The sequence below is a fragment of the Lepidochelys kempii genome, chromosome 6 (genome assembly GCF_965140285.1).
Source record: "Lepidochelys kempii isolate rLepKem1 chromosome 6, rLepKem1.hap1, whole genome shotgun sequence".
Lineage (NCBI taxonomy): Eukaryota > Metazoa > Chordata > Testudines > Cheloniidae > Lepidochelys > Lepidochelys kempii.
The window spans coordinates 103,108,786-103,129,734 of NC_136385.1; the positions used below are offsets into that span (position 1 = coordinate 103,108,786).

Genomic DNA, 20,949 nt, shown 5'->3' on the forward strand with positions numbered 1-20,949 from the left:
TACACCCCTTTACATTCAGGCTCCCTTAGATCTATTCTCTCCATGTGTTAAGGATTTGGAGTGTAATTTACACCCTAAGCAGCTGGATTCTTTATATACACCATGTTATAGCTCCTCAGGGAATAAATTACCCCCACTTTAGACTTCCTGACACATGGGCAGAGTGAGTGTGAACAGGCTGAAGAAGAATCTGAGTGAAAGGGAATTTAAGTTACCTACCTTATGCATCACATTTGCCTCTGGACCAATTACAGCTTTACAAACTGTGCTGATACAAGGTCTGCTTGGGGCATACTGCTTGCTTGTCTCCATTCAATTTTGTATTACCATGAGACAGCTTCTTGCTTCAAAGCCCTGCATTTGGGCTAAAAAACCCCTAAAATCTCCAAGAGCCTCCCATATCAATACATGTTCCCTGATCCTTGATGGTTTAACGTTTTTCACTCCTCAGCATACAAATTTGAAGATTAAACGGCATTACATAAATACACAGTGCTCACACACAAAAATTCAAATAACCAAAGAAAAATATTTCTAATAATTCACAAGCACTTGCAGCTTTTTTTCATAAGTTCACAAGGAATTTGAGAAATGTTTGTAAAATATATATTTAAAGATGCAGGAAGACAATCTTGGGAGTCCCGTAACCTTCCAAATGCCCTGCAGAATGGTAAACTAATCATAATTTTAGAAACAGCACAAAGAGTTTGCTTCAGTGCTTTACAAACATCTTTTTCCTGCTTCCAATTCAATAGTCTCTGGAGATGCCTTAGTTTTTTTCATTTGGTTCTCAAGCTGAAATATCCTGCTGGAAATTCTCATGGCCTTCTTTAATAATAATTATTATTGCACTGTTCTCTCCTCTTTCCCATACACTCCTTACATTCAGCTAATCCATAGGCTGTAAATCATTCCATGATTAATTGGAGATTCCCTCTGCATGCTTCAGAGATTTTCCTGGCTTAAAATTACTTACTTTAAACCAAATTAAAAAAAAAAAAACCCAACCAACTCTCACCTACCCACAAACCAATTGGCTGATCAGAAATAATTTCCAGCTATGTGGTGTGTGTCTGTCAATGTTCTAAACATACATGTTTTGTCCATTTTTACGAAGAGCTCCTACACTGCACTCCTTTATTATGGGAAAAAGTAACTTACATCTGGTATTCTGCTTTTTCAAATTCCTACACTTTAATCCCAGTTAAACTCAGAATAAACAGTCTGTATATTTGAAAGCCAACTTCAAACTCTGGGGCGCAGGAACAGAATATCCATTAGAGCAAACCCTCCTGTTACAAGGTTGCTCCTTAGAGGAGCAGGGCTTTACATTTCCTAACCAGGCCATACTAGATGAGATAGCATCAGTGAACAACATGTGTTTATCAAGAAGTACTGTACATACGAGCTGCTTTTTTAATTCAAGAGATTAACAAGGTCACTCAGGTGGTGGTGTTTTTAAAATAAAAATTACTCACTTATATTTAACAGCCTCACCCATTTCTGCGTATGAGTGCATTGCATAGTGAGAGTATTTCCATGGGCACAAGGCTTGACTACAAATCTACTCACACTTATGGACAGATTCTCCAGAGCTCAGCAGTCAAGGGGTCGATCTCTTTGGAAAAATCTGTCCACTTATTTGGGTGCCTAACTATGAACAGCATTTTTTTGGAAAATCTGGCCCTTACTGCAAAACATGATCACCAGAGAGAAAAAAAAAGCCATGACTATTGCTCTCTCACAGTCTGCTATTTAAGAGGTGAGGGGGCTATAAATTTACTTTGAATTTTTAAAGTAACAAAGCAAAATAAAAGCAACCCTTTCTAAACCTCACATCTCATTTTACACCCACCCACTTCCTAGAACATAGAATGATAGCTATAAGGAAGATAGAATCATAGAATCATAGAATCATAGAATATCAGGGTTGGAAGGGACCCCAGAAGGTCATCTAGTCCAACCCCCTGCTCAAAGCAGGACCAATTCCCAGTTAAATCATCCCAGCCAGGGCTTTGTCAAGCCTGACCTTAAAAACCTCTAAGGAAGGAGATTCTACCACCTCCCTAGGTAACGCATTCCAGTGTTTCACCACCCTCTTAGTGAAAAAGTTTTTCCTAATATCCAATCTAAACCTCCCCCACTGCAACTTGAGACCATTACTCCTCGTTCTGTCATCTGCTACCATTGAGAACAGTCTAGAGCCATCCTCTTTGGAACCCCCTTTCAGGTAGTTGAAAGCAGCTATCAAATCCCCCCTCATTCTTCTCTTCTGCAGGCTAAACAATCCCAGCTCCCTCAGCCTCTCCTTATAACTCATGTGTTCCAGTCCCCTAATCATTTTTGTTGCCCTTCGCTGGACTCTCTCCAATTTATCCACATCCTTCTTGAAGTGTGGGGCCCAAAACTGGACACAGTACTCCAGATGAGGCCTCACCAATGTCGAATAGAGGGGAATGATCACGTCCCTCGATCTGCTCGCTATGCCCCTACTTATACATCCCAAAATGCCATTGGCCTTCTTGGCAACAAGGGCACACTGCTGACTCAACAAGGGCACACTGCTGACTCATAGATAGTGGTACTATGGAAATTAAAGCAAGGATGGATCTATTAAATCACCTGGTTCACATCCCTGTCAGCACTAGAGACTGTTCTTCCTAGTACTTTTTCCATTAGTTTGTATTAGGAAATCAGCTTATCTAGCCTATTTTAAAATTTGTCAAATGTTGGGGATTCCACTGCATCCCGAGGGAATTCTATTGTATTGAGGCAGGGGATTCCCTGTCTCAAAGGCCTTTTCAGAGGGAGCGAAATGTTCCAAGTACTCACACTGAATAGAAAATGAGTGGTCTGATATACTTGGAGCAAAGATTTTATAGCCACCAAGTCTATTAAAGATCAAGTGATAATGATGTATACATTGAACAGACTGCTGTATAACGTCCCTATAACAGAGCACTCACCTTTGCCTACTCACTCTCTAATGTTAATTCTCTTGATAGTTTGAGTGCTACAGCACAGGATATTAGGCTCACAGTGGCTTTGGTTTTTAAGACCACTTTAAGATCTAGTCACTGTTACAATTTGCGTTTTTAAAGTTATGTGATGCACTTAGATATGAGATAGAGGCAGTATAAGTTTAAATAAGACAAATAGGGATTAAAAACACCTCACATGCCAGTTTAATAAATAATTAGAAACATTGTTTTTCAAGTTGAAGAGATCAAGGCTGTGATGAAACTCGTGTGTCCTCATCAAATCAGAGCTGCTACAATGACTGTAATCTCGCAGATAGGGTTCTAACTCTTTAGTAGTTTAACCTGGAGGTCAGTGAATATATCCAAGCAAACTCTTGGATGAAGGATTTTTAAAAGAGGAGAATGCAGTAGATAAAGACATGCCTTTTTGGAAATGCCTCTAGACTGAAATAGCAGGGAATGTTGCAAGTCACTTTACCAGTTCCTCAGTTTGGAGATAATGTTTATCCACGTTTGTAAGGTGCTTTGAGATTGATGCATGAAAAGTGTTATGTAAATTCATACCTGTTAAATATCAACAATTGTGCTTGGTGTTGTTTAAAATGATCTCTGCTCAGAAATGCTTACATCTAAGTGCCTGATCCTACGAAGGCATGCCTGTCATTTAATTCACAATTTGTTGCCCTGAAGCCCTCATTAAGGAGATTACAGTCTAAACAATATCAATTTATGATAAAGCTAATATGGAAATATTGTACAGAGAAGTGTGACTATATTGTTTGTGAATACTTTTCAGTATTAAAATAAATTTACACAAATCTCCCAGACTCAGATCTAGCCCCATCTCTGTGAATCTGGGATTTTCTAAAGGAAAAAATATATCTCACCAATTATTTTTTAATCTTTTATTATAAACAATCCTGTAGTTTTCAGAATGTGATTGCTACATACTATATAACAAAAACATTCCTAGCTGACCTAATATCAGTTTAAAATTGCTTACATATGTCTTTTACTATATTAAATCGGAACCAGTGTAAGGAAAATCTTAAAATTCTTTAGGGATTTAGTCTATCATAAGGAAAATACCTTTACAAAACGAAATAGAATTAAAGACACACATTTCATCATATATACATAAGCAGCTGATGAAACTCCTGACAGACACATATGAGAAATTTTATTTGAGCATAAATAGATTTTTAAAAGTAGATTTCTTTCTCATGTATATAACATTATTTTGGTTTCTACACTGAACAAGTTCTTTAAGACAGAAACAAAGACTTCATCATATAGGAGAGATTCCTGTATATTACTTAGGACATGGGCAATCATGCACATGAGGATGCAAGAAGTGATAGCACATTTATTAATACAGTTTACACAGCACTCCTGTACAATGATTTAACTTTTCATTTACATGTGTACAAGTCACCTTTGTACATGGGATGCCATTTTTGCAACGCCATTGAAACCAGGCATCTCCCTGAACAGGCTGTATCAGTTCCAGTGTTTGTATAAAAGATAAAGCAAGTGTCAAAAGGCAGCACCACTTAGCTTTCAGAATTGAGGATCTGCTGAACTGTGCGTGTAGTGCAGGCAGTGAGGCAAGTACACTGACCTCTTTGTGTTCAAACAGTTCCCAATGTGAACGGTTAACATGGGACTCTTTAATGCTAGTCCTCCTATTTATAAAATGCAGCTGTTACAAACATAATTGCTTTTACTTAGACCCACTGCAAAGCCATACACTTTTGCCCTTCAGCTTTTCTTTAAGCTACTGCAAGCGTCTGGTTCTTTTCCCCAGGGAGGAGTTTGGATTTTACATGATCTTTTCTGCTATCTTAAGCCATTTTTCAAAATTAGGGCTGAATTCAACACAGTTAAATATGACCCATGAATGTTTCTTTAATGCAGAATCTGGGGGAACATGGGGGGAGGGCAGTATGAAGATAGGGAGATGGGGTGACCAATTGTCAGAGAGTGGTGAGCCCTCACAGATCCTCCCCTTGTCTTCAGCTGGATTTGCGGGTGCTCAGCACTTCTGAAAATTAGGCCGAAAGTGTTTTGTGGGAGTCTATAAGAGGTCCACTTTGTTTTAGGCACTATAGTGTGAAAGGAAAGGCCCTGGTTTGGCTGTTCAGGTCTTTGTTTTAACCGTGAAAATGTCCTTTGTTTCATTAAAAACCAATGGCTGGAAGGCATTTAGACAAACTAGAAAATGAGGTGCAGGTAATGCCTTTTAAGACCTGCCACAGTGTCTAGACAAACGCCACTACCAAATTCCACCCAAATGTCACTAGCTTAAAACACGTTACCAAGAGAATCAACGAATTACACACATCCATACTCATACCAGACAGTCTGCTGGTCCCCATGGGGATCTGGAGATCCAGGAGTGCTCCTGGAGCTGCCCCCTCTGTTGGATTCCTCTATTCCCCCTGCACCAGTGTGGTCTTCTGGTGACCTACTCTGGCATTTGATAATGAGGGCATCACTCTGACTTTGCCCTCGGGTAACATCGCCCTCAGTGTTACTAGAGGCAGCTCTGACAGGAGTCACGGTGGCCACTTCCCCGGAGCGTGGGGCTGGCTTGGATTTGACTTTAGCCGGTGTATATTGTGTGGGTGGATAGTGTTGCCCAGGCACTGTACTCGCTCGTTCCTGCTGCTGCACACTGTTGGCAGCGGCGGAAGACTGATGAAAAGAAAGAGGCCTCTCCTCCTTTGGAGGTGCCAGAGAAAGACGTCTCACGTCAAGCTGCCGACAACGGGAATCGACACCTTGCAAGGTGCACGCTGCCTTTGCAGACTGTGGCCTGTCTCGTACGGTAGCATGAGAGCCTGGGGGCACAGAGAGCTGCAAGGTCTGACTGCCAGAGTCTTTGCCAGCACGCACATCTGCACCCAGCTTTTGAGGGCTCTCCTGTCTGTATGTCTCGGGGCCTGTGGCTCTCAGGAGGTCTGCAGAGGCCAGACTAAACGCTCTGCTCAGTGAGGCATTCCTCTGGCTCATCGTACTGGTCTGCTGCGGTTGTGCCATCTGCCTCAGCCCATTGAGTGGCTGATGTGGTAGTGTGGGAGGAAGTTTAAGAGATCCTGTGGAGTTTGCCAGCAGCTCAGATTCAGCTGGTCTAAGGTTGGGTTTGACATAGTGTCCAGGTTTAGCCACTCTCCCCTCTTCACTGGCAATGGTCATTTTTATAGTTGGTGACACATAGCTGGTAGGCATCTTAGCTGTCTCCTTTCTACCTGGCTGACCCAGCTGGTTCCCAACAGGAGGGGGTTCATTTGCTTTTTTAAAATAATCACTCAGCAAGTCATCTCTGCTACTGGAAGTGTCCTACGGGGAGAAAATACACACATGGCACATTAAAGGCAACACTGTTATAAGGAAAATGCGTTCAGTGAGCAATTTTTCTCTCAAGGATGTCACAACATAATTCCACACATCAAGCAACCCAGGGATGAACAGAAAGTAAATGTATGAGAGAGAGCACATGGCACTACGTACAACATGCCTCACCTTCAAAGCGCTTTATGCACTAATTGGTGTGTCAGTGTCAACTTTTGAGGGACCCTCAACATCTTATATAAAACCACTTATTTCGTGCCTATAGCTGAGGGCACTGGAGGAAAGAATATCTAAATGCAGATCAATGAGTTACATGATGACTAAAATTAGATTGTAACAGCCTTATTTGCCAGTTTAATTGTCACCAGTTAAAGAAATTCATCTTGATAGCACCCTGGGCTGCAGCTCTTTTGCTTCATTTAGTATCGGGCAATTTAGTGCACATCAGTGATTGAGCGTTTGTCATTTCTAGAACGCAGGCTGTTACGGACAACACCTTGTTCCAATATTAGTGAAACAACATGTGATTACTCTGAGTGGACATGTGCTAGCAGCCTACTATAGGGCAATTTCATTGGGCTTGGGTTTTTTTGGACCAAGGCCAACATACTGCACATATTAGATGCTGTATGTACAATAGATGAATGATTGATCATCCAGAAATTAATGTGCAATATTCTGAAGGCAAATAATTAACCTGGCCATAAAATAAAATGTACAATAAATACTTAATGGAGATGGACTCATGCAAAACATACGGATGACATTATCAACTGCTGTTGAGGTATTAGTACAAGGCATGCTGTGAACAGTTAATGGGCATGTTAGTTATAAAAAGAATGTGCTGAAACAACCTGATGTATTTCATTTCTTTGCTCTTCTCTGGGGTGGTACGTCATGGTTTAATATAGCTTTTCATTTCACTAGCGTTTACAGAGAAGGTTACTTCCAGTAGCAAAACCCATTTTGCTCATAGTAAAAAGTAATAGTTATAAAACAGCAGCTCATAATTCCATACTGTGTCAGAAGCATTCCAGGTTCAATCAAATGCTAAGAGTCTGGGTTATTTTTTATGTTAGTCTAAATCTCTGTTGTGCATGTTAAAATTAGAGGGCCACCATATTGTGCTATTACAATCCTCCCACCAAATAGGGGCTCATGCTCAACACTAGAAATACTTTAGGAATCGTTAATATGAGTAATTTGGCTACTTTAGTTTTTAAACTAAAGTGGTGATGAAACATTAAAACAAGCTTCCATAGGCGTTAACATGCTTGCAGGCTGGAGTGAGGGGGTGAGCCGTTAACTGCACAGTGATAGCAATGATACCCTGGGGATATACAGCGAAGTTGCTCTCCTACTCCCCCTGCCAGTTCTGTGGCTCACACTGTCACAACACGAATGACTGAGGACTGGTTCGACTGAACGCGAAGGTTCCTGATGGAGGGAATGAGATGGGAAATGGCAGGAGGGGTACAGTGCATCAGCTTCTAACAGAAATTGGTGCAATGAGATAATTTCGGTCTCATTTAAGATGTGTCGCCGCTGAAAAGGAACAAGGATGACAGAAAGAATGAAAATGGAGACATGAATCACATGGTTACAGACAACGAGTGTTTTGCATTCAACTAATTTACACCTAGGGGACTTAGAACAAGGGACTAGGGTACATTTTAAAACGTTTGTCTTAAACATTGAGGACCAAAATTCGCTGATGTCATAAGAGGGTGGGACTCTGATGACATCAGTAATGCTACTGGGCTGTTGATGTACCATTAACTTTCACTCACTTATGCCAGCAGTGAATTTGGTCTGAAGACATCAACATGTTTTGTATTGCGACATTTCACAAGACTGATATGCACCATCACTAAGCGATACAAGACATTTACAAACAAATGCATATTATTTCCTATAAAACATCTTTAAGAGCATAGTGAAATACTGTAGGATTGATTTCACCAACAGCACAACAGTACCACATGGTTCATAGAAACAGATAACACAATCCAGGGGAACAGAGACTTCCCTCCCCCAAATCCTTAATAAAATCCCCCTGAAAAAATTGGATCATGAGGATTTTTTTAAATAGAGCAGACCTTCTTTAAGATGCTCACTTTATCATTCAATTAATGATGCTCATCAAGCTTCAGTTTTTGGCAGAGTTTTAGCAGCCAAGAACTGTATCAAAGGTTCAGATGATTAAAATTTAATTCTGTAGAATACTGCACAGAACAGTTACTAGCTCACAAATAATTAAAACTCACCTAAACTTAGAGCTGGTGGAATAATGGGAAAGTTTAATCACAAAGAATTAATAGATGAAAAAAATACCAATATTCCAACAAATATCACTTGCAATGAATTATTTCACTAGTTCTAGCTACAAATATAAAAATAAACTAAGAGGATATTTGTGATGTATTATCCTTAGGTTTTTTTTTTTGAGGGGGGGGATGTTCGCTTAAATGCTGATTTCCAAAATTCATAGCTCACAATGAGCTTTGTGTAGCTCGAAGGCTTCTCTTTCTCTCACCAACAGAAGTTGGTCCAACAAAAGATAATACCTCACCCACCTTTCCTCTCTCATGAGTCTCACAGTCAGTAGTGAGAATCTCACTGTATTTCTTATTTTGTCCCCTCCCTGTCAGATCAGCTTGGAATATTTTCATGTCACCTGAGATAGCTATAGTTTTATTTTACGTACACTCGGTGGGGATAACTTGTTGGTCTCTTCCAGAAACTCTTCCAAAGTCACCATGTCATTGCCAGGAGAAGCAGATCGCTGCCTGCCAGCATAGGATTGGGTTGGGTTACTCCTCTGAGGTATGTCGTAAGAGATTGAGCCATTCCTGTGAAGGGAGGGGTCTTGTCTGTTGTTAGAGCTTAAGATGGCAGAAGTGGAATGACAGATGTAGCTGTCTCTGGGCAAGGCAGGTGTGTCTCTACTTGGCACCATATCTTCACTGCTGAGGCTCTCAGATCTGCCATGGATATGATCTGAAGAACCTGAGGAGGGGAATAAGCAGCATTAAAAACACTTATTTTCCTCTATTTTAGCAGAATGTCAACTCCCTACTCCATAAGTATGTATGATTCAGTTCCTTTTCCATGCTGAATATGTCAACTAAAATTGGACTTTACAATCGTCATTTCCTCCTCCCCAAAACCATATGAAATCAAAGATTCAGAATACCAGGAACAGTATATATTCCAAAGCTTCAAAAAGGAATCCAGTTAAATGAGCCGAGGTACTTGCCCTCAGAACAGGAGTAAGAAGTTCTACTTCATGAGCCAGATTCTGAGCCACAACAGAAGAGCACACAACAAAAGTCAGCTTTGCACTATCTTGATCTCAGGGCTGTTGTGTGCAGGGCCAGTCCTCAAATACAAGGTACAGCAGCCTTGACGCTCCTCTAAATTATGCTGGTTGCTAATGGTCCTAGGGAGTTGAAACTGCCACCAGGGGGTTGGTACAGTGTGGTAGCATCCTGGCCACATCCCTTCCTATGGCCAGGCTCTTTGCTAGCAGCAGGGATGACAGCTGAGCCTCCGTGTCAGCTCTGTGGCACTAAAAGAGCCTCCTAGCCCTGGCTTTGTGCCAACTTGAGAGCCAGAATTTGCCAGTGAGGCAGCAAAAAGTGGCTTCACCACGTTTAGCCTAATAGGTTTATCCTTGTCAATAGACAGAACTCTAGCAACTTAGAGGGCATGTTTATCTTATGAAGTTGTGCACAGAATGAGAATGCTGGAGAACTGCTTGCGTATACAGACAGAGTTTAAGTCTGGACTTTCATCCATCAGAATACCCCAAAATGATGCCTGTGATATGGCAGAAGAATTGGTCTCTCTCTGTCCTAGAATTCAGGCCATGTTAGTCATGTTCACACTTTAAAAAATTATTCTTGCTAGCATTGTTTCAAGTCTCTGGGGTAGCCAGGCCCCTGCTCAGATTACAAAACCATGTTATTTGTTCAAGCCCAACTGGAAAGAAAAGAAAATGCTTTGCATGCAATTCAATTTCATTTCCTGTTCGGCAGAGGGCACCTCAGCTCTGAAAATATCTTACCTTTCAAGTTGAGAGGTGAACTATTGCTGGATGCATTTTGACTGTTCTCTAAACTATTTGGCTTGGAAACTGTAAAGAAACAGGAATATTAAGTTCATGAGCACATAACAAGGTCAACAAGTTCCATTGATTTTCAGTGAGACTTTGGATGCTAAATGCCTAAGTGACTTTTGAAAATACGACTTTGGTACATTTGAAAATTTTACCAGAATGTGATGTACATCAAGTGAGAACCTGGACACAACACAAATCAACCCTATTCTTCCTTTTTCAGGTGTTTAAGAACATCTCATTTTCTTACTACCATTTTGTGCAGAGAAATGTATTCTTCAGTTCGCTTCTACAGTAATTATGTTTGCCACAAAGAGAAATTTTAATGATGAAAAGGGCTAATGTGATGTTATGTTTGATATACTAAGGTAGTTTTTATTGGTCCAACTATGAAACATGCATTTTTATTTAAAACGTTTTCTCTTTCTTCTCCTCTATTTTCAAGATCCTTTTTAGAGGCGAGCTAGTGAATTTTTAGTGCTGTTAACCAGCTTGCAAATTCAAAGTCCTCCAGGAAGGGACTTATTACCCAGAGCTGTTGCTACCACCCCCGAAGAAATCTACTATTGCTGATTCCTTCCCTCCCTGTTATATGTAAATATTGATCTTAAAAATCAGTGCATGCACTGAACATGCTGCTGCTGAGGCAGGTCAGTTTGTCTTGATTAGGAATTTCTTCTTTTTTTTTTTATAAGTTTCGTTGGGAAATAATGAATTTTTTTTTTAAATCTTAAGATATAAATAAAACATTTGGATCTAAAACCCTAAAGAAATTACTAATAAACAATTTCACATCATTTTATAATCCGAGTTTAACTATAATGGCCTATGGGGGTTTGTTTCGACATTATGAAGCAGGCCCCAATATAGAGGGTTAGTGTAATCTTACATTCCATAAACTTACCATGTTGTCTGTTTCTTGAAAACTCTACCTCAAGGGATTGGTCACAAAGATTATCCTCTGAATTATATCCTGGAAAGAATATAAGATTTAGTAGGTAACATTAAGTTTAGAAAGGTCAATCCCAAAGATTTGCCTTGAACAGACCATTACAGTATAAGTGGTAAAGCCTGTTGAATGACTTTATAAAGGTTACATGGGAGAAATATCCATCTCTTTGGCCACCATTTTGAATCAATGGGCCCACAGTCAAGTTGAGTTGGAGGGAAAGACTAGTGCGTTGTAATGTGACCTCCCACATGGTAGCTTTGCTGGTGTAAAGAAGCCCTAGAACTAGTCCATTTTGTCACTAGTCCATTTTAGTCACAGTCCATTTTGGTCAATTTCACAGCCATAGGATTTCATGATTTTAGCTATTTAAATCTGAAATTTCCTGGTGTTGTAACTGTAGGGATCCTGACCAAAAAAGAAGTTGGAGGGGATGGGACGGGCACTTTCAAGATTATTGTAGGGGGGTTGCGGTACCGCTAGCCTTACTTCTGTGCTGTAGCTGACGGTTGTGCTGCCTTCAGAGCTGGGCAGCTGGAGAGCGGCGGCTGCTGGCCAGGACCCCAGTTCTGAAGGCAACGCCGCCACCAGCAGCAGGGCAGAAGTAAGGGTGGCATGGCACGGTATTGCCCCCCTTCCTTCTGTGCTACTGCTGGCGGGCTACTGCCTTCAGAGCTGGCCACCCGCCAACAGTCGCCGCTCTCTGGCTGCCCAGCTCTGAAGGCAGCCCAGAAGTAAGGGTGGCAATAAAATAACCTTGCGATCCCCCTGCAACTCTCTTTTAGGTCAGGACCCGCAATTTGAGAAATGCTGGTCTATCCCATGAAATCTGTACAGTATAGGGTAAAAGCACACAAAGACCAGATTTCATGGTCCGTAACGCGTTTTCCATGGCTGAGAATTTGATAGGGCCCTACCTATAACTTATCAAGGGGACCACTGTGTTACAGCTAGAGCCCTGCACGGATATAAAAACGTGGATCCTCATCCACCAGAATCAACATGCATCCAACCCATCCGCTAGCCGTCTTTTATGTGTATCCACATTCGCACCCGCAGCAGCAAGCCATCTTGCAACGGCTAGCGATGGGGAGGGTGGGGGAAGGACCGGAGATGAGCGAGCGGGGGGTGGGGTCTTGCAGGGAAGAGGCGGCACAAAGGTGGAGACTGGGGGTAAGGGGCGGTGCAGGGCCGGGGTCTTGAGGAGAAGGGATGGTGCGGGGGCATGGGGAAAGGGGTGTCGCATTGTGTGCTGCTCCTGGGGACTTGCAAGGGATGGCAGCAGCAGTGTGTGTTGCATCACAGTGGGGCGAAGAGGTGAGGCGCTGGGGCCCCACCTCCTCCAATCCCTGTGGCTGGGGGCGGGCTCCGCTGTCCAGCAGCTGGTGGGCCAGGAGCGCAGCCAGTGCTGCCAGGACGAGCCATGGTGGGGACGCTGGCACTGCTGGAGGGACCCGAGCTGCTGGACAGGAAGCGGTGTGGCGAGCGGGTGCTGGACAGCCCCGGCTCCGGCTCCAGCCTGCCGCCCAATCCCAGCCACTGGCCACTGGCCCCAAGTGCACTGTGCCCCCAGGGCTGCCCAATCTGGATAACATGGGACACCAATGAGTAGAGCCCTGCGTGGCTGTATCTGCATCCGATCCACTATCCACAAAAATCGTCTGTGGGTATCTGCATCCGGGGATGCGGATATCCGCGAATATGAAGTGGATATCCATGGATTTGCAGGGCTCTAGTTATAGCATGTGCTGAGCTTCTGTAATTGTAGAAGGCCTATTATGTACCTTGCAGTATCTGTTATGATGGGAGGTCACGTTACAGTGAAGTGGGGCTCCAAGTACTGGGAGTTGGACTAGCTGTAGATAGGCTAAATGCAAGCTTGCACCACGCACCTTTGGGTTTGCTTTGGTGCCTGGAAGTGGGAGCAGAACTTGAAGTGGTCACATGGATGGCTGAGGTAGAGTAAGTTCTGGAACCCAGCTCCATGCAGTGCTTAGTGGCAGAGTCTGCTGAATTTTCAACATTATCATTGCTGCCTCCACGTTGGGAAATTCGGTTTGGTTTTAGATCCATTAATGCTGAGCAGGGGAGAAAGAGAGAGAGAGATAAATGAGGCAACAGAGGACAACACAGTCAAACATGTATCTGTCTATCCACTTTCATAGACATAACAAGCAGGCACACACACAAATGCACAATAGAGGCGCTAGTTTTGCAAGCTTTTCAGGAACCAGTTCACTCTTGGGGAAGAGATTTCTGTAACCAGTTTTGTAATCCTATGTCTGCTCACTAGGAAGCTTTGGAGTGACAAGGGTTAATTTAGTGTCAGTAGGAAGGTTGTTTTTATACATGCAACACATATTGTGAAAGGAAGAGGATAGACACGGGAGCAAAGACATGAAAGCAGAACAAATAAGTGGGATATGAAATGCCTTAAGGTACATTTTATAAGCACTTGCTTCAGTAATAAAAGGGAATAAAGCTTCGATATATTGACGAGTCAAAGCCATATTCAAAACAAAGGTTCCTGATTTTAAAATCACCTAACAGGATTCATGCAAAGATATTCTCTCTGTCCATACAGAATTCTGCTGTGAGAAGAGCTCAGACTCTCCGGAGCGCTTAAACTCTCCTCCTTCAATGCACTGATTTCTTAAACAGGATTTTTGGTTAACAGCAAATACTGCCTGCTAAAATATTAAACACACCTAGGTGGACAGAAAGTCTTTTTTCCAATGATGAGGTGGAATGTATTAAAAAACCCCAATTAACACAGCTAATACCTATTTTAAGGCTCAAATAAAACAGAGCGAAATTTAAAGCCTTCATTTTAGAAAACAGCCTTGATGAGAAGCAAGATTCTGGTTTCCTAAATTTTTCTGAGGTTAATTAATGGTAATTAGATACTGAAAACAAAGCAGAGCAAGGTGGTCAGAATAAACAGCTGGCAGGGACGAAACAAAACTGGTTAGTTCAAAGGCACAGGGCAGCAACACAAATGTATTAGAGAAGGTGGACGAGGGTACTATTGGGTTATGCTGTTTCTGAAAGTTTCTCTCAGAAAAAAATGTCTTTTATAGCAGAGGTACAGTCTGTGTGTGCTTCCACAGCATGAAGTCTACACCATTTTTATTCTCTCCCACATTTTAGAAGTTTATAGCACAGCCATAAAAATTGTTATGGGCTAAAACTTGCCAAGCAAGTCAATATTTCAAATTGCCTTTGAAAAATTAATTTAGTGCCCTTCAAAGATGCTGAATTAATAGCCCTGGAGACTGATGCTCTCTATTAATCCAAAGAGCAGGTAGCGACAGTGCAAACTTCTCTATGCTGCTGTGCCAGTGTGTTCAGCTCTGATATGGAGGAATCACCTCTGGGAGAGAAAGGGGAGTTTCTGCTGAGGATGACCACAAGGGCACCAACTGTGATAATGGACACTTTCCAACAGGAAGTGGATTGTGACCTTGAGTTCATTTCACAAGCCACCAAATAGCAATGACTACTAGACGGTAAGGAGTTTGGGCAACTAAAAGAGATCAAATCACCTTTTGTGACATAAAATCACTCTCAAAAACCAAATGCTCAGAGGCTCAGATCTTACCCCCCAACTTTCATTCAAGATGAATTTTTACAACCAAACGTATAAAACTTCTAAAAATGGCTGTTTAGACATCTGGAGAGTAGCATTGCTAATGAGTGCCACTATATCTCTAGATCTAGACTGCCTGAAAGCATAGAGAAATTTTAATAAGTTGGCAATCTTAAATTTAGCTGCACAGAGCACTGGAAAAATCTCCAAGGTTTGAGTGTGCTTATATATTAGCTTCGTATTTTAGAAGGGATAATACATTGTAGGAAGCATAGCAAAAGCAATTTCCACATTTCAACTGGACATGATGCAAGTCTGTAATTGCAAGAAGACAATGAAGCCCACAGCAACTTCACTTACTTATAATGTGCACCACAGCCAGTATACATACGCATACTGTATGTCATAAGGTCCCCTAAAAGTATACTGCATTGAAGAAATGATCCATAGTGTGCAATAATGATTCATCTTCTACTGAAAAAATTAAGTCCACATTCAACTAATCTGTGCTTGTATTTAGTTTATTTTAAGGACATGCTGAGTGTTTGTACCAATGTGTGTGTTCATTTAAGCATGTGGGTTTTTTGTTTTAAACTTGAGAAATATATGAAAATAAAGACAAAGTGTTAGAAATCTCCCATTTCCGAGAAAGAAAGAGGTTCATTAGGAGAGGATGGGATGTCGGAAGAAGACCAGAACCGCAGACGATTAGTGAGAGACTGATGATTCGATGGAGACTTAGGAGGCTTTTCTTTGTCCTTGCTTTTGCTTCTCAAAAAGGCAATCTTTTTGCGTTGAGCAGCTAAATTGTTATCACCCAGGTATTCCAAAAAGAAGAAGAAGAAAAATAGTGAACAAAAAAATAAAAATATAACTAAAATGTCTTAAAACAGCTAAGTGACAACACAATCCAGTGAAACATGAAAAAGACTAAACTATGACTAAATAATGTTTAGGGAATCAGATTCATAATTAGTTAATAGAGTACACATGAGCAACCTCTATCTAGAACTGCCAATAATGTCATCTGTGATAATAAAATGTATTATAACATATTATATATACACTTGATATAATTCATGTGCATCGAAACATTACTTAGTGGTAACATATACAGCTTTCCACCACTGCAGTATCTGAGCACCTTCCATGTAAAATCAGTAGTAACAGTGAAGTCCTTAGAGGACTTCATGGAGTCCCTGGAACTCTGAAGGGGCCTGACTCTGCATTTCTTGCTCATCCCAAACTCTCCTTTAGGTCAGTAGGAGCTTTGGATGCACACAGATCACATTTCACATTTTCTGGAATTACACATGGCTAAGATACAGATGATTTTAAATATGCCTTTTCATTGTACATTGATCACAGACCATGCAGAACTGGGGTGGGGGATGAGGGGAAAGAGGAATTAAAACAATTAAAGACTTTTCTAAATTGCCATTTGTAATAATGGAGCCCTCCATTCTTCCCTCACACCCAGCATGAAACCATGAGTGTAAGTTCTTGAGACCATTCAAGTTGTTCCTTGAAAAATATTCTTAGAGGACAAAAAGTTAAATGGAGGCAGATCTGAGCGATCTCAGTAGCAGCAGTGAAGGTTGGAGGGTTTTTTTTGCAAAGCTAATAATTCATTAATTTTGTGGGGCTTTCCATTAAAATTCTGCATTATTGGGAACATTTGATTCTTGTACAAAATAATTCTCCCAACTGCACACAGAAACAACACACTACACTAAATATACACGCACAAAATTATATTCCTTTTATATCACATTCTTGCAACATCACAGAAATTACTTGTTATAACTTTGCATTAGGAAACTTTTAAACCGACTACAAATGGAAACACTCCATTGTCTCCACAAATAATAGGCATTTATTAGAAATTAAAATTATTTTATTCTTCTTGCATTTATTTTCTGAGAGTGCCCTCTGCTGGTGCCAGACAATACCACACCAACAACTTTAACAACAGAAAAGGCTAGTGAATTACATAGTTTCACAGATGGACTTCATTTTCTTTTTGCAAGCTAACTTAATTTTGTCCATCATCTTATTAAGTAACATGCAACATATGCAGGGAAAATGTAAAACTGAAAAACAAGTCACAGATAAGGAAAACTAATAAATATAAATACTGGTTTAATATTAAAAGGGTATAACTCATGGTGACATAATATATTATGTAAGAATCATGCCTCTTAAGGCCTTCCCAGCAAATAAAATGCCTAGTGTATGACTTCTATTTCATTAACTACCTCTCTAAGCCAGACATATACCTTTGTTTGAAGCTCCATTGTGGCTCACTTTCTCTTCCATAGAGTTTGACCCCAGAGAGGTGTTATCCAGACTCTCCTGCTGATGCTTGAATATCTGAGAAGCAGATGGAGATGATGCGGTCTCTGTGGAGTCAGAGTGCCATTGAGGACTCTCCACTGATGATATCAATCGCTCCCTTGTAGCCTCTTTCTTTGGCTTGATCAGTTTGACTAAAGCTCTGGCTCCAATCCAGTGGTTTTTCCTGTTAGAGGAACATTTTGATAAGGGAAGATCATAAAATACTTGAACATTTTTTCCTTGAAATCTAGAACTGCACCACAGCTTCCCCTCTCCCCCCGACTTTTAAATTATGCTGAGAATTAAGGCAGGGTGCAGGGTCCCCAGGGTGTGAGATGTGGAAATCTTATCATCAAACACGTGGTCAGGGAATGATTTCACAAAATGAAAGTGGCTGGTTCTCCTCCTTCGAGGTCAGTGTCAGTCAAGGGAAATATTTCTCCAGAGCTAGTGATCTGAATAAGGGGACTGTCCCACGGTTAGAAGCAAAACCATATGTGTGGACCCACATGAAACATTTTAATAGGGTGGGAGGCCTTGCTACATGAATAGGCTGAAAAGTTGTGAAATCAAGGCTTCTAACCATTAGTATGGATTGTCCAGTGCACTGGGCGTGTCAGACGTTTATGCTGGGGTTCACACGGTTTTGTTCTTTCATTGATTTTTTTTAAAAGGCCTATTCCTCTGTTTGGACTGCTTATCCCTCACTGAAAGAGCAGCTCTGGAAGCAGCGCTGCTGCTTAATCATTGTTTGGGTCCTATTGTCTGTGATGCCAATTCAGTGTCAACGGGAAGATGCAGTTCCAAAGACAGACAGAGGTGGCTTTGTTGATTAAACCATCCCACTAGTCTGACAGCCCAGATTAGTGGCCATACATTGCTTAGCAGGTCCTCAGATCTGATACCCTAGCTTGAATTCGAGCACAGAATTTGAAACAAAAACTGACAGATTATATTGTGAGGCTTTCACAAACAGATTAAACGACCCCACCCTGATCAGCAATTCAGCATCCTTTGGATACCAGGATCTTGTATGGCCCTCAGCACTGGAATACCTTGGCCTCTCCCATTACTAAAAAATGATAATGTATTTCTCTCTCTCTCCTCTGCTACCAGGAAGCAGGTTTAGGGAATGGTCTTTTAAATAGATGAATCTGACATTTTACTTAATAAACCGTCACTCAGGCCCCGCTTCAGGAAAGCATTAAAGCACCAATAGAGGCACTGTTCTGTCCCCGCCCCCCGGCTCCCTCACAGAGATGGGTTCTGCTGCTTGAAGCTCACTCCTGGAGGAAGAAGAAGGTATTCGTCAGGGCGAAATGGCTCCCAGTAGAAGCTTATATTGGCTCAGATCCCAATATGAAGTTACTGGGACTCCGCATGTGCACCGGAGTCTATGTTAGCACATGCTAAACAGGATTTGAGCTTGAGTCAGTTAACTTTTGTGTGGATGTCCAATGGAGTTTGTGGGGGACAATGCACAGGCTCCCATCAAGAAGAATCTCAATTAAAGCTAGAGGCTTCTGGGGTCAGAGGAGGACAGCGTGGTGATGACCAGAGGCACCAGTTGCTCCCTTTGTCACATCTCCTGGCAGGGAGTCACAGGGTTTCAGTCCTCTCCAGCTATGAAGATCCCCTTTTGTTCTCAATTCTGTATCGCAATAGTGGCATGGAAATGGAAGGAAACTTACTTTTTTGGAGCAGGATCGTAAAACTTGTACTGATCCATTATCTTCTCTTCCAGTTTTTCTTTGTGTCTCCTTAATGTATTTAATTTATCACTGTGAAAATACAAAAAAAAAGGTAGATCTTGAAGGATTTGCTTGGATTTCACCACGGTGACAAAATGGAAGGGCAAGGCCAACAGTCACCAGGAGAAGAAAAAGGCCGTCCTACAGGTTAGAACTTTACAGATCAAAAAGTCTTCTTATCCAGTGCATTCAAGCAACAGAAGTAATTTAACCCTATTGATCTTATTCACTAACTGTCTAGGAAAACAAAACGCAAACACACCTTAATCTTACTGACATGTCAGTTTGATACAGTTGACATAGATAGAAGGTTCACCAGTTATGGTCTCAATAAAGAGAAGATAGGTAGTAGGAAACCAACATGCCTTGTATTTTGAACAATGCCAATGTTTTCAGAGAGTCGTGCTACAATGCTAAATTATTTCTCCCAGTTTTTTTAGCTACCATTTAATTGACATGCTAGCAAATCTACAGGCACAACTTTTCTTTTCAGAAGCCGGTCTGGTTTGTCTCTATCATATGTTCATCCAGGTGTTTTATTTACAAACACTGTTTCAATAATTTTTCCTGGTACTGAAGTAAAACTCAGTCAGTTATTCCCAGGATCACTCCTACCTCCTGGGTCTGTAAATCCAAGGATCTACCCTAGAGAGGAACAAGAATGTATTTTGTTCATCCTCACTGTAGTACAGGGAGAGCCCATATATCCCTGTGAAGATTAGATTGTTTGTAGATGTAAAATAGAAGAAAATAGTGCCATACTTCAGTGAATCAGTTTAAAAAAAGAGATTGTGAAAGTGGATGAAGAACTTGGATCCTTAGAGACTCTGTGTCCTTTAAAAGAATATTGTGTTGAATATTTATGGAAACATAAATCACTAAAATGAGCTTAAATATTGCTTAATTGGTGGCAACCCATGTTTAGTGCCTGGAACACATGCTATCCTCCACTCCTCCAGTATTCGCAAAAAGAAAAGGAGTACTTGTGGCACCTTAGAGACTAACCAATTTATTTGAGCATAAGCTTTTGTGAGCTACAGCTCACTTCATCGGATGCATACTGTGGAAAATACAGAAGATGTTTTTATACACACAGACCATGAAAAAATGGGTGTCTATCACTACAAAAGGTTTTCTCTCCCCCCACCCCACTCTCCTGCTGGTAATAGCTTATCTAAAGTGATCACTCTCCTTACAATGTGTATGATAATCAAGGTGGGCCATTGGGTTGGGGGGGAGGGAAGAAAAAACCTGGATTTGTGCTGGAAATGGCCCACCTTGTAAGGAGAGTGATCACTTTAGATAAGCTATTACCAGCAGGAGAGTGGGGTGGGGGGGGAGAGAAAACCTTTTGTAGTGATAAACACCCATTTTTTCATGGTCTGTGTGTATAAAAACATCTTCTGTATTTTCCACAGTATGCATCCGATGAAGTGAGCTGTTGCTCACGAAAGCTTATGCTCAAATAAATTGGTTAGTCTTTAAGGTGCCACAAGTACTCCTTTTCTTTTTGCGAATACAGACTAACACGGCTGTTACTCTGAAACCTCCAGTATTGTACTTATTTTAATGAGAGACTACAGGTTTTTGTTAGCCGATCAGCAACTCATTCTTAAGTTCCTTCAGAGCTCTTGGATGCTGCTCTTTTATCATTTGGTTTTAGTACCTCCTGTTTTCACCCCTCAACATCTCACAGTACCTCATCTTTATTACTTGAAAAGAGTTGGTCTAGGGCATGGGTAGTCAATTATTTTTTATCAAAGTCCAAATTTCTTGGACAAGGCATAGTCAAGGTCCGCACTCCACAGAAACATTTTTCACACCGTAATAACAATAATATGTCAATAAAAAGATTTCACGGTCCATTC

At 41.2% G+C, this 20,949-nt stretch overlaps 1 protein-coding gene across 4 annotated transcripts in view; it reads right to left on the reverse strand.

Annotated features, from left to right (window-relative positions):
- Window positions 1–3,880: 3,880 nt before the first annotated feature.
- Window positions 3,881–20,949, reverse strand: part of CCDC88C (coiled-coil and HOOK domain protein 88C) — a 125,980-nt gene continuing 108,911 nt past the window's right edge. The window contains exons 24-31 of one of the 4 annotated variants that reach the window (XM_073349436.2): window positions 19,022–19,111; window positions 17,273–17,514; window positions 13,297–13,482; window positions 11,360–11,428; window positions 10,405–10,473; window positions 9,043–9,344; window positions 7,722–7,880; window positions 3,881–6,323 (exon numbers count right to left, since the gene is read on the reverse strand). In XM_073349436.2, coding sequence (XP_073205537.2) covers window positions 5,316–6,323; window positions 7,722–7,880; window positions 9,043–9,344; window positions 10,405–10,473; window positions 11,360–11,428; window positions 13,297–13,482; window positions 17,273–17,514; window positions 19,022–19,111 — 2,125 coding nt within the window. In that variant the 3' untranslated portion in view covers window positions 3,881–5,315. Of the gene's footprint in view, window positions 6,324–7,664; window positions 7,881–9,042; window positions 9,345–10,404; window positions 10,474–11,359; window positions 11,429–13,296; window positions 13,483–15,359; window positions 15,796–17,272; window positions 17,515–19,021; window positions 19,112–20,949 lie in introns of those variants that run through there. The other 3 variants (XM_073349434.2, XM_073349437.2, XM_073349438.2) reach the window with 3 other exon arrangements.